The following is a 13,000-nucleotide window of genomic DNA, read 5'->3' on the forward strand; positions in this document are numbered from 1 at the left end:
CACTGTGAGCATACTCGCAATCCCACATTTTAAATTCTCTGTTGTAACACAGCTCAATATACTGTACTTCAAAGAAGCCAGACAGTTCAAAATTCCATGAAGAACATTAAATCTTAATTACCAGGCCACTGAGCTGGTGCAGTATTTGGTGTTACTGTTTCATCTGAACTTGCTGTTCTTAGAGAATGCCGGTGAGAGAGCAACAACGTCTGATAAACCATTCCAGTAAATTGGTTTGCTTGCAATAAACTATTAAAAAATTGTAAAAATCAGTATTAATTATTGTATTTTGATTTAATATAATGGTCAATCATGATTTACTTAGTTAACTATTTCATACAATATTCTAATCAAATGTTTTAAACGCTGAAAAGCTACAGAACTTTTGCATTGTGATCTGTTATTATGAGACCTGCTATTTAAAGTCAGCTTCAAACTGACTGAATACATTAGTGATTTAATACTATTACTAAGTTCAGGTAAACCTAACATTCAAAAACAAAATACCGTATTTTCACCCAGTAAAAAATGGGTAAAATTTAGGTGACTCTTAAGGACCAAATACAGGTGTTTTTGGCCTCTTGAATCTTTCGCGAGTCGTGTTTTCACCCTCCCCAGCCCCAGAAACACTCTGCAATGCCCACTGTGGCCCTTCAAATGATATTTGAAGAATGCAAGTAGTCCTCAATTTACAAGTGAGCCCAAAATTGATGTTGCTAAGTGAGACATTTGTTAAATAAGTTTTGTCCAATTTTACAACTTTTCTTGCCAGTTAAGTGAATCATTGAAATTCTTAACTTAGTAACCCAGTTGTTAAGTGAATTTGGCTTCCCCATTGACTTTGTCAGAAGGATGCAAAATATAATTACGTGATCCTGAGTTACCGCAACAGTGATAATTATGAGTTGCCAAACATCCAAATTTTAATCACATGAACATGGAAACGCTGCAATGGTCATAAGTATGAAACATGGTCATAAGCAACTTTTTCATTTAAAAGTTTTGCCACTGTAACATTAAATGGTCACTAAATGAACTACTGTAAATCGAGTTCTACCTATACAAGCAAAGATGCATTTTATACCAAATTTTGATTCTTCCTCACAGAAGGAAAAACTAAAAATGTTGTTCTCATTGTGCCAGAAAGCTTATTTTTGTAATATATATATTACATATATATACCTGTAGTTATGACCCCCACAGAGAGACTGGTATATGCAAGCTGATAAAGATGCTGCTAATGTGTGCATTACGTTTATCTGGAAGAAACACATATTTTTAAAAACAATATTTGTATGATCTTGAATTCTTTGTTTTCATTTTACTTGTTCAAATAAGTTATTAGATGGCTATTTATATATACTGTATATAAAAGTGAAAACTACCCACACTTTAATCACAAAATCTACAGAATCATAAAGCCTACAAACTTGAAATTTGCCACATATGTTCCTCTTAGCTTCTAAGTGCTCACTAAGAAAGGATTTTTCAAAAAGATCATAGGAGCATGAGTATTTCTTTTTATTATTATTAGCAAGCTCTGATGCTAAGGAATTCTACTCACCCTCCCCACAGGAAACAAATTGTGATCCAAATGAATAGTTGAACTAAGCCATGCCCAGGCTCCTTCCTGTCTCCTTCTTGCTCACACAGCAAATACTGTTTCAATTTCCAAACACCCTTCAACTCTCTCACACACTAACAGGACTCTAGCGAGATGAATACCAATGGATGCTGGTAAACAGAGACAGATCTCCCCCCCCCCCCCCAATGGGATTAGGAAAACACAAGCCAGGGGAACTGCCTGTTTCTTTTATTATTATTATTATTTATTAGATTTGTATGCCGCCCCTCTCCGTAGACTCGGGGCGGCTCACAACAATAACAAGAACAATGTAAGAACAAATCTAATAATTTAAAAAACACTAAAAAACCCATTATTAAAAGCAAATATATACACAAACATACCATGTATAAACTGTATAGGCCCGGGGGAGATGTCTCAGTTCCCCCATGCCTGACGGCAGAGATGGGTCTTAAGAACTTTACAAAAGGCAAGCAGGGTGGGGCAGTTCTAATCTCCGGGGGGAGCTGGTTCCAGAGAGTCGGGGCCACCACAGAGAAGGCTCTTCTCCTGGGTCCCGCCAAACGACATTGTTTAGTCAACAGGACTCGGAGAAGGCCAACTCTGTGTGACCTAACTGGTCGCTGGGATTCGTCGAAGGCGGTCCTGGAGGTACTCTGGTCCGATGCCATGAAGGGCTTTATAGGTCATAACCAACACTTTGAATTGTGACCGGAAATTGATTGGCAACCAATGCAGACTGCGGAGTGTTGGTGTAACATGGGCATACCTTGGGAAGCCCATGATTGCTCTCGCAGCTGCATTCTGCACAATCTGAAGTTTCCGAACACTTTTCAAAGGTAGCCCCATGTAGAGAGCATTACAGTAGTCGAACCTCGACGTGATGAAGGCATGAGTGACTGTGAGCAGTGAGTCCCGGTCCAGATAGGGCCGCAACTGGTGCACCAGGCGAACCTGGGCAAACGCCCCCCTCGCCACAGCTGAAAGATGTTTCTCTAATGTAAGCTGTGGATCGAGGAGGACGCCCAAGTTGCGGACCCTCTCTGAGAAGATCAATAATTCCCCCCCCCCAGGGTTATGGACGGACAGATGGAATTGTCCCTGGGAGGCAGGACCCACAGCCACTCCGTCTTATCCGGATTGAGTTTGAGTCTGTTCTTCCATGTTTTATGTGGCATGCTGCAGAGTCATTTCACCTGACAGCCTAGTCACCCTCCAGCCAGACAGCAAAACTAGGAATGTTGTTTACAGGGAGCTCCTGAGCAATTAATCTGAGGGACATATTGAAAGTCTATACTATGCAAATAATGTCTTAATCTGTAATAGAAACTTAGCTTACCATCTCTAATGAAATAATACAGTCCCTTTTTAAACTACTCATTAATTTTCAAGATTTAGGTGTCAATTTATCAAGCATCCCCATCACATAGTTTTGTAGTGAAGCATTGGTATCAGCTAGTTTAAACATAAAATAAACTTCCAATATACATATAAATATTAATATGGGTTTATGATTACAGCAATTAATGTAATAAAAATCTTTTTTAAAAGTTCGTTAAAATACTGTAAAATTGTACTTGCCTTATTATTCTGTACATCTGGGTGGGGTGGAGAATCAAGAGAAATAATAGCATGTAGTATATCATGTGTCAGGTTACTAAGATGCAATAATGGGTTGGCCACCACCGTTTTGGCACTTGCAGTACAGGCAAAAAGAAGAGGTATTGTGCTCTGCTCAGATACAATATTGCTATATGATTGCTCCGAAAATTCCTTCAAAAATAGGATGAAAAATAAAGAGTATACTTTGATTTTCAAATTTCCTACAAAGATGAATTTTCTTCTCTATCCACATGTACATATTGATACAATGTTAATTGGAACAGTTATTCTCCTTTCTCACCCAAAAATGCCATTAAAGGTGAACAAAAAGAAGGAATCTAAAGATTTTTTGGTGGGAAAGTTTAGCTTGAAATAAAGTCTAGGAACAATAGTATCGATCCAGTGATTAATAGACATATTACTTTGAATTTTTCAGACCCAGGTTTCAATTTATAGCTGCTCTACTAAGCTTATTTTTCAAACTTCCAGTTCAATTATCATTTTCAGGAAATCATATTAGAAGCATGAACTTAGAAACTTTTTATTGGGAAAATGTTAACTGTAATTTTCCTGGTTTTTATATGAAAACCAAATTATAAATATACAGTGGTCCCTCGATTTTCGCAGGTTCGAACTTCGCTAAACGGCTATACCACGGTTTTTCAAAAATATTAATTAAAAAATACTTCGCTGTTTCCCCCCCTATACCACGGTTTTTCCTGCCCGATGACGTCATACGTCATTGTCAAACTTTTGTCCACCTTTAATAAATATTTTTTTAAATAAACTTTAATAAATAAACATGGTGAGTAATAATCTAAATGGTTGCTAAGGGAATGAGAAATTGCAGTTTAGGGGTTTAAAGTGTTAAGGGAAGGCTTGTGATACTGTTCATAGCCAAAAATAGTGTCATCTCTACTTCGCGGAAATTCGACTTTCATGGGTGGTTTCGGGAACGCATCCCCTGCAAAAATCGAGGGAACACTGTATAGCTCAAAACAACCTAGCATTCTAGATGTAGAAATATTTGATCAAACTGGTATAAGCCTATAAGCTAAAATAGTTTGCTTATAATTTATTTTAAATTATTATGTATTAATATTTAAGCACAAGCCCAATCAATCAAGAAAAAAGGCCTCTATATACCTGCTGAGATTCTTGCAGAAGCAGAATCAGTTCCATTCGTACAGATGCCAAGCCTCCACCATGAGACCCATGGAGGATGCAATAACTAAGAAACATTCGCAGAAGTGATTGGTATTTTATAAGCCAGTGTCTTCTTTGAATATTTTCCTTCAGTTGTATATCTGACAGGTCTTCAGTTCTTTCATTTAAGGAACTTTCACCCATTACTGGGATAATTTCTCTCTGAAAATCATCTGCTTCAATATTGTATTCACATGTCTTCTGAAGGGCTACCACCTCTCTTTCAAGCCAATTATACAGCTGATATCTTAATTTTCCACCATCTACTTCATAGCCAGTGGATAATGTTCGAAGTTCCTCTGTAAGAATCTTCAGGCATGCCCTAAATTTCAGCTGTACACAGATGATGTCTTCTAATGAAGCTAAGACATCATTTTCACCTTCTGAACTGTAGGTTTCAGTGCAGCTAGAAGTAACTTCATTTGTTTTTTCATCTGTTATCTTCTGCAAAGGTTTCATTACAAGGCAAGAATCCTCACTTTCCTCCTCTTTGTCACTGTCCCATTTTAATTCCAATGGGTCATCTTGGAAGACTACAGCTGGCTGACTCCAATCAAACAAAGCACAAGAATCTGAATGTTTGTCTGGTGAAACATCTGATGATGGTCCTAAACCATTTAGCATTGGTTCTGTTCTGTCAGTCCTGAAAAACTGCTCATCTTTTGATTCTACTGGCATTGGAGAAGAGGGTGAGCATTCCTTACTAGTATTCCTTAAACTGAATGTTCTTCTTAAACACTTTGACTTTTTGACCACTTTAGGCATCTTTGATAATACTTCCAAAGCCAACATGGGACAGCCAGACTTCAAATGAGTATACGCTGCAGTAAAGAATAGTTTTCTTTCCTCTAAATTGATTTCATCTGCCAGCCCATTTTCTCCTGTTACACACATCCTTGTGGAAGATAAATCTGAAGATCCAAAATGGCGTCTCAGCAAGAGAGGATGCGTCCTTAGATAATTATAAAAATTAAATACCGAAGGGCTACAGTTTGAGACGTTTCCTTCATCTAGAAAGATAACACATGACAAAATAATGAAGAATTTATTTCCTAGAATAAATAATTCATATATTGTCTTGCTGTCAATATTATGACACATTTATACCTTAAGGAAACACAGATACCCCCTTTATTTTAGGAACACACAAAAAAGTCGAATCGTTGATCGTCTTGCTATATTCTGTTTCTTAACATGGCAAAACGATTTATCATGAAATGTTTAAGCCTTTTTTCTCTATCACATATATTTTATTCCATCACAGTATAATTCTTTAATATTCATTGTTGTAATAATCATAGAAAGCTTCAAGATGATGCTTTTGGATAACATTGTGACATAGTAAAAACAAATCAGAACCTATAGTGTTTTGTGCTTCATTTAGATAACACCTGATCATTTCAAACTCACTGTTAGTTGGTTTGAAGGCCACAGTTCTTCACCATTCATGAGAACCACCCAGGACAATATGTAGAATATTACCTATTATCAGGAATTTAATAATTTAAGGCTAAATATAACACACACACATTCCAAAGGTAGATTTAAATTGTCTCAGCTTACCTTCAGTATTCAAAGTAGGATGGCTTAAAAGAGTATCAAGAGCATGACCATACTCTTCCAAAATCCAGTAAGCCATACTTCGGAGAAAAGGATCAAAATGTGGGTTTGATGGATTTTCAGTGGAATGAGGCTTACTTCCCAGAATTCTCTTCTGAAGAATTGATTTGTAAGTACCAGATGTTTCAAATTCTGATTCATACAGTCGTGCAATTACAAGAGCTAGCTGAATGTCATTTAATTTCTCTAGGCAGACCTAATTAAAATAAAGAATGATTTTTTTTTAAGGTTCAATCAGAAATAAGAAACACAGGCCTATTTTAGTCCAGGATGAGGTATGCAGCCATCCAGATACATCTGTAGTATTTACAGTTAATATGGAGGCTTCATTTTTTTTCTGCTGTTGTTCCTTTACAACTGTTTTTTGGGGCATAATGCTTATAGCCTAGAGATGACATTGCATCTTCAAGGCCAATAGCCTTTGATAAATCTGTCCTTCATGAATTTCTCCTACTTCCTTTTCCCTAGACTAGAGTTCATATATATTCTTGCCTTTTCTCATAGGGAAAATCTTCAAAGACTCCTATATAATTTTGATTACCGTCTTATGCATGTTTTTCAGCTTTACTGTCTTTTTTTTCATATATAACAGTTTTTTAACTGTTATGTGATGTGACCTTGCCAAAAATCCTGTATTTTAATCACTGAGCCACCAGAGCTCTTTAGGCTGAAAATTTCTCCATTTCTTCATTCTGTATTAAAACATATTTTAGCATTCTATACTCCTTTTGTTTTGTATAAACATAGTGGACTATCATATTTATATTCATATCTGACCGAACCATATTTAGGAGATGCTATTAAGTTCTTATATTCAAAGTACTGTTGATCTCAACATAATATTCAAATCTGCTTGTACTATTAAAACATTGAGTGTGTGTAAATACATTATTGGATATATTGCAATCTCTTTCAATAATCTGGAGAAAACATTAGTTACCTCAATGGCATCTTTTAAGTGACCAGCCAATAAAAAAAATGCTGTAGAATGTTCAAAACGCTGCTTGCCTAGCAATGAAAAAGCATTCTTCAGTGCTGCTTTACGCCATCTGTCCTCAGTAAAATTGTTTCCAAAGAACTGTGTCATTTTAGTATCTTTTAGAGACCTGTCAATGTAATCATTTATAACTATTATCACAATGTACAGAAACAACTGAATAATTTATATTTATCAAAGAAATACAGTAGTCCCTCGCTATACCGCGCTTCATCTACTGCGGCTTCACTTCATCGCGGGTTTCTGAGGAAGCCGATCGGCAGATTTAAACAGCCCGCCGAACTCGATCGGCAGGTTTTTCAAAAAAATATATATATCTAAAATTGTAAATACTGTATTTAAATACTGTATCTAAAATAAATACTGTGTGGGAAGGGTTTATAAACACTTAAAACAATGAAAACTTACCAAACAATTACAATATAAATACTTAAATAAGTACTATCAGTCGATAAATTCCCCATCGCGGATTTCACCTATCGCGGCCAGGTCTGGAACGTAACACCAGCGATAGGTGAGGGACTTCTGTATATGCTCTTAGATTCCAAATGGCATATTTTAAAAACCAAGTTGCTGCTAAATTCTACATGTGCAATTAGAAATTTCATATCACTGAGGATTATTCTGTTCTGTTTTGTACCTGATGATTCATATCTGGCTAGATAGCAGGTAACCTGTGCTTTAGTTGAAGTTCTATATGCAATTGTTTCCTTTCATTATTCTATTTTTTTAGATAGCCATAAAAGTACAGCCTCAAATAAAAATGTGGAAGTTATATGATATTATTTTATCCCTGAAAGGCACCCAGTACTGATGATATAAATTATGCAGTAACAATGTTCCCTCTAATTTTTTTTCGGTGTGGGCGGAAAAGTATAGTGTCTGAGCAGTAGTCCCTTTGGGACTGGGTGGCATAGATGTATGTATGTATGTATGTATGTATGTATGTATGTATGTATGTATGTATGTATGTATGTATGAATAAATAAGAAAGAAAGAAAGAAAGAAAGAAAAAAAGAAAAAAAATCCCTTTTTTATTAAAAGAAATTAATAATAAAACATAAATAAAAATCTATTACTATTATTACTATCTTCTCCTCTTTTTCCATCCCTGTCTCCTCCCCCCTTGTGTGTGTGTGTGTGTGAACTATTGAGGGCTATTGGAAATAGTTCAAGAGTTCACACACACACACACACACACACACACACACACACACACGAGGCTGGGGGTTTTTCTCTCTGTTATTATTTGGGTGCTTTTTACCATATGCTTTAAATCAAGAGTCATTTTTCTCTCTTTCTCTCTCCCCCTCTTGCTCTCTCTCTCTTTTTCTCACTTTCTCTCTCCCTCTCTTTCTATCTTGCTCTGTCTGTTGCTATGTCTCTCTCTCTCTCACTCTTTCTCTCTTGTTTTCTTTCTCTCTCTCTTGCTTTCTTTCTCTCTCACTCTTTCATTCTATCCCTCTTGCTTTCTTTCTCTCTCTTGTTCTCTCTCTTGCTATCTCTCTCTCTTTCTCACTTACTTTCTCTCTCCCTTTCTCTTTCCATCTTGCTCTGTCTGTTGCTCTCTCTCTCTCTCTGTCAACGAGGGGGCTGCGAGAGTGCTTTCTCCGAGCGCTTCGGGAATGCCTACCCTGCCTCTACTGCAGCCCCCTTGCTGAAAGCTCAGGACGAAAGCGCTCCCAGCGAAGGGCTGCGAGAGGGGCGGGGCGGGCATTCCCGAAGCGCGTGGAGAAAACCCTCTCGCAGCCCCCTGGCTGGGAGCATGGATGAGGAGAAGGAGAAGCCGCATCCACCACCGGAGAAGTCATGCCCCAAGGCAGGAGGCGGAGAAAGACGGAGAAGGGGCGGATCGGGCGGGCGGGGGGCAGCGGCGAGAGGCCAGGGGCGTGAGGGGGCCGGAGGCACCAAGGGGAGGCGGGGGCGGCCGCGGCTCCCTTTCCTTTCACCCATGTCTACTGCCAGTGCCCCCCTGCCCCCACGGATGGGGAACGCACACGGCGCCTCCGCACTTTTGTCGCTCCCCGCCCCAACTCCAACGCCCAGCTCCTTGCACGCCCTTGGAAAAGGGTGCACAGGGGATATTTTGGGGTGCACGCATGTGCGCATGCGCAGCTTACAAGGAACAGTGGTAGTAGATCTAAGCTAATTTCAGTTAAAGAATTGAGAAACTTAGGACCTTGAAAAAAATTGGAGGTATTCCAGTAGTACATAAGTACATTAAGGAACAATCTCTCTCTCTCTCTCTCAATCTACCATCTCTCTCTCATGCGTGTGCACTCTATGTTGCTCCTTAATCTCCTTTAGGTACTACTGGAATGTCTACTACTTCTACCAAGCAGTAGTTGCAATATATTTTGAATTAAATTCTGCTATAAAATTGTACCTGTATAGCCCCCAAATTACAGTCTTCTTTTTCATTGCAAGATAGAAAATGGCTGCATCCAGAGGATCATTGTTCCTTTGAAAGGCTGCTTTAGCGACCTTGAAGATAATAGTAAATTTGTGGTTACAGTATTTTGTCATAATTATATCAGAAAAATGCTGAGCAATTAATGAAACAATTTATGTTTGACACACAGAAAAAGCTAAACCAACTCTTATTTATAAAGCATTTTGAGGTGAAACCATTATTTATAAAAAGTATATTGTATGTTGTATGTCGATAAGAGATGTACCTTCTAGAAAATATCTTGCATTTCAAGCTTAGTGTAGAATTAGAAAACATTTTCTCTCCCTGGATCAACTATCCAGCTAATGCTTAAATAAAGAGTTGATATAAATCTGAGAAAAGCAAACACTTGCTTTAACTACATTCATGCCTGGTAATTTTGAAACCTATCATCAGGCAGTCATAGTTATGATAATTTTCATCTTGTACTTAAAAGGCTAGGGCCCCTTATCTGGATATTGGGTGCACCAACTGACCTGAAGGAGTCTGGGAATAGTTGAACCACTTACAAAAATAAATCAAATTAAGATTTCTGCCACTTAAAACAAATAAAGAAAAGCAAACATTACAGACACAATATCCATATAAATTAAAACATATCATGAATGGGTTAATTCAAAAGATGTATGTCTTTTCTCCAACTATCTAAGTGAGACATTATAGTAAATAATCTCAGCAAGTGACAGTATTTTGTCTACCTTGGTTAGGTTTGATTAAAAGCAGTTGACTCTTTGTTTATTTGTAAAGAAAAACATTTGGAGTTGTAGATTGGAATTTTGGAACAAACAATATTACTGATATTAAGGAAGTGATATGGCTGTGTCCATATAGTTATCAGGAATCAAGCTTAACAAAAAGACAAGTTTATTTTTACTTTACAAAATTATTCATTGGCTGAATTAGTAGTTAAATCAATATAGAAGAACTTTTTACTTTAAGAGTAAGTTCTCTTTAGTTTATCCGGCTGTGCCCTGCCATTTCTTTAAAGTATATCTATTTAAAATAATTAAATTTTATGTTTCTACTTACTGTATCCCTCTTTATAAAAATAAAGCTGGATACAGTTATGCCAATAAGTTCAAGTGCAAACTTCAGTTTTGTTCAAGGCAAAGTATTTGTCACATTGATTGCTTCAGTAGTAATCAACAGATGTAAAACAGGCAGACAAAAACAGCCTACTGTTCTTATCTGCAGCAATACTGTATTATTATATGAAAATTATAGTATGTGACTATAGAAGATGAACTATATACATGCTAATAATAAGAAAAATTGCTCATGGGAAGTTTTTTCATGGCAACATTCCTTTTCAATCTTCTTTTTAATGCATATTAAAAAAAGCTATTCTACTTAAAGAAAATTTGAAAAATATATCATGCACTCTAAGTTTCTGAATGAAACTTTTACCAAGATACAAGCTAGTTTGTTATAAACTGCCTTTACCTTCTCAATGCATCTGCGCAAATTATGGGTATTTCGAACCCACCATCCTATTCCCATAGCTCTAAGCTCTGACCATGTTGGATCACCTTTCTGTACTGCAGGAAGCATGTTTAGAAGCTCTTCTTCCGCTATAGAGTGAAACGCCCAGGCAAAATGACTCGAAGACAAACCTGAAATAATCACACATAATTACTTTGTAATTATTTTATAATTTAGAACTATATTACCTTTAAAATATTTAGTACCGGTAATTCTTTTTCTTATACTTTTTTAAAAAAGTTGGTAACATGAAGTAATATACAAAAGAATCATGTTGAGGGAGATTGTGATCCCCTTATATAGAGCGCTGGTGAGACCACATTTGGAATATTGTGTTCAGTTCTGGAGACCTCACCTACAAAAAGATATTGACAAAATTGAACGGGTCCAAAGACGGGCTACAAGAATGGTGGAAGGTCTTAAGCATAAAACATATCAGGAAAGACTTAATGAACTCAATCTGTATAGTCTGGAGGACAGAAGGAAAAGGGGGGACATGATCGAAACATTTAAATATGTAAAAGGGTTAAATAAGGTTCAGGAGGGAAGTGTTTTTAATAGTAAAGTGAACACAAGAACAAGGGGACACAATCTGAAGTTAGTTGGGGGAAAGATCAAAAGCAACGTGAGAAAATATTATTTCACTGAAAGAGTAGTAGATCCTTGGAACAAATTTCCAGCAGACGTGGTTGGTAAATCCACAGTAACTGAATTTAAACATGCCTGGGATAAACATATATCCATGCTAAGATAAAATACAGAAAATAGTATAAGGGCAGACTAGATGGACCATGAGGTCTTTTTCTGCCGTCAGTCTTCTATGTTTCTATGTCATAATTTTTGTAATGACTTGCAAATAGCTACACTTAAAGTTGTAAAATGCAAAATATTTATTAAATCTGTATGCTGCAAGTAAAACAAAAACTTAGATCCCCGTACTTTAAAAATACATCAATACCCACAGATTTGATGAGACTATCCTACAGCCAAAAACAGTTAGAAAAGTCCATAGTATTCCATTATTCAGTGCATCTTTTGATTATCAGCACTATGCGAACGTTTCTCCATCTCCAAAGGTCACATTTCCTCAGAAACAATCCTAGTTTTATCTAAAATATTATTCTGTTTTGCATTAGGGTCTCACAAAGAATGGATTTACCTTGATATAATAGCTGAGCTCTATGAGCAGGTGGCAGAGAAGTTGTCATAAAAGTGTGAAGACGAACTGCCAAAAGAAACTTCAAACCACATTCGTCAAGTGTTTCTCCTCCTATGAATGAAGATTTAGTCAATAAAATGAAATGCTTTAAACAAAACTCTATGATTATTTACCACATTTCCCATTATTTATATACATATATATTTAAATCTTACTTGTTAGGCAGTTTTACAATACAGTGGAACCCCGACATAAGAGCTGCTCTACTTAAGAGCAACTCGAGATAAGAGCTGGGAGGGGAGAGATATTTTTGTTCTACTTACAAGCCCAAATTCGAGATACAAGCGGCAAGGAGCTGTCTCCTGAAGCCAAATGCTAACTTCCGCGTTCGGCTTCAGGAGACAGCTGCGAAGCGGCGCGCGTGTTTTAAAAGGTTGCAGCCGGCCTGCGGGGCTCGGGGGGGTGCTTGCAGCTTTCTTTCTTGCTCTTTTTCTTTCTCTCTTTTACCTTCCCTTCCTCTATTTCTTCTTTTCTTTCTCCTTCCCACCTTCTTCCCTCCCTCCCTCCCTTCACTCATTCCTCTCTTACTCTCCCCTTTCATAAGTTTCCTTGCTTCCTTCCCCTGTTCCTGTCCCTTCCCCCTTTCTTTCTTTCTTTCTTTCTTTCTTTCTTTCTTTCTTGCTCTTTTTCTTTCTCTCTTTTACCTTCCATTCCTCTATTTCTTCTTTTCTTTCTCCTTCCCACCTTCTTCCCTCCCTCCCTCCACTCATTCCTCTCTTACTCTCCCCTTTCATAAGTTTCCTTGCTTCCTTCCTCTGTTCCTGTCCCTTCCCTCTTTCCTTCCTTCCTTCCCACCCTCCGTCCATTCATTCACCCATTCCTCTCTTGATCGCCTAA

The 13,000-nt window shown here is 37.3% G+C and overlaps 1 protein-coding gene across 3 annotated transcripts in view; it reads right to left on the reverse strand.

Moving 5' to 3' along the window:
- Positions 1–13,000, reverse strand: part of DMXL1 (Dmx like 1) — a 99,331-nt gene that overhangs the window by 43,798 nt on the left and 42,533 nt on the right. For all 3 annotated transcript variants that reach the window (XM_070742876.1, XM_070742875.1, XM_070742877.1), the window contains exons 19-27: positions 12,104–12,214; positions 10,906–11,075; positions 9,397–9,494; positions 6,954–7,119; positions 5,957–6,209; positions 4,334–5,403; positions 3,167–3,358; positions 1,183–1,259; positions 122–249 (exon numbers count right to left, since the gene is read on the reverse strand). In XM_070742876.1, coding sequence (XP_070598977.1) covers positions 122–249; positions 1,183–1,259; positions 3,167–3,358; positions 4,334–5,403; positions 5,957–6,209; positions 6,954–7,119; positions 9,397–9,494; positions 10,906–11,075; positions 12,104–12,214 — 2,265 coding nt within the window. The remainder of the gene's footprint in view (positions 1–121; positions 250–1,182; positions 1,260–3,166; positions 3,359–4,333; positions 5,404–5,956; positions 6,210–6,953; positions 7,120–9,396; positions 9,495–10,905; positions 11,076–12,103; positions 12,215–13,000) is intronic.

This window comes from Erythrolamprus reginae, chromosome 2 (assembly GCF_031021105.1).
Source record: "Erythrolamprus reginae isolate rEryReg1 chromosome 2, rEryReg1.hap1, whole genome shotgun sequence".
Lineage (NCBI taxonomy): Eukaryota > Metazoa > Chordata > Lepidosauria > Squamata > Dipsadidae > Erythrolamprus > Erythrolamprus reginae.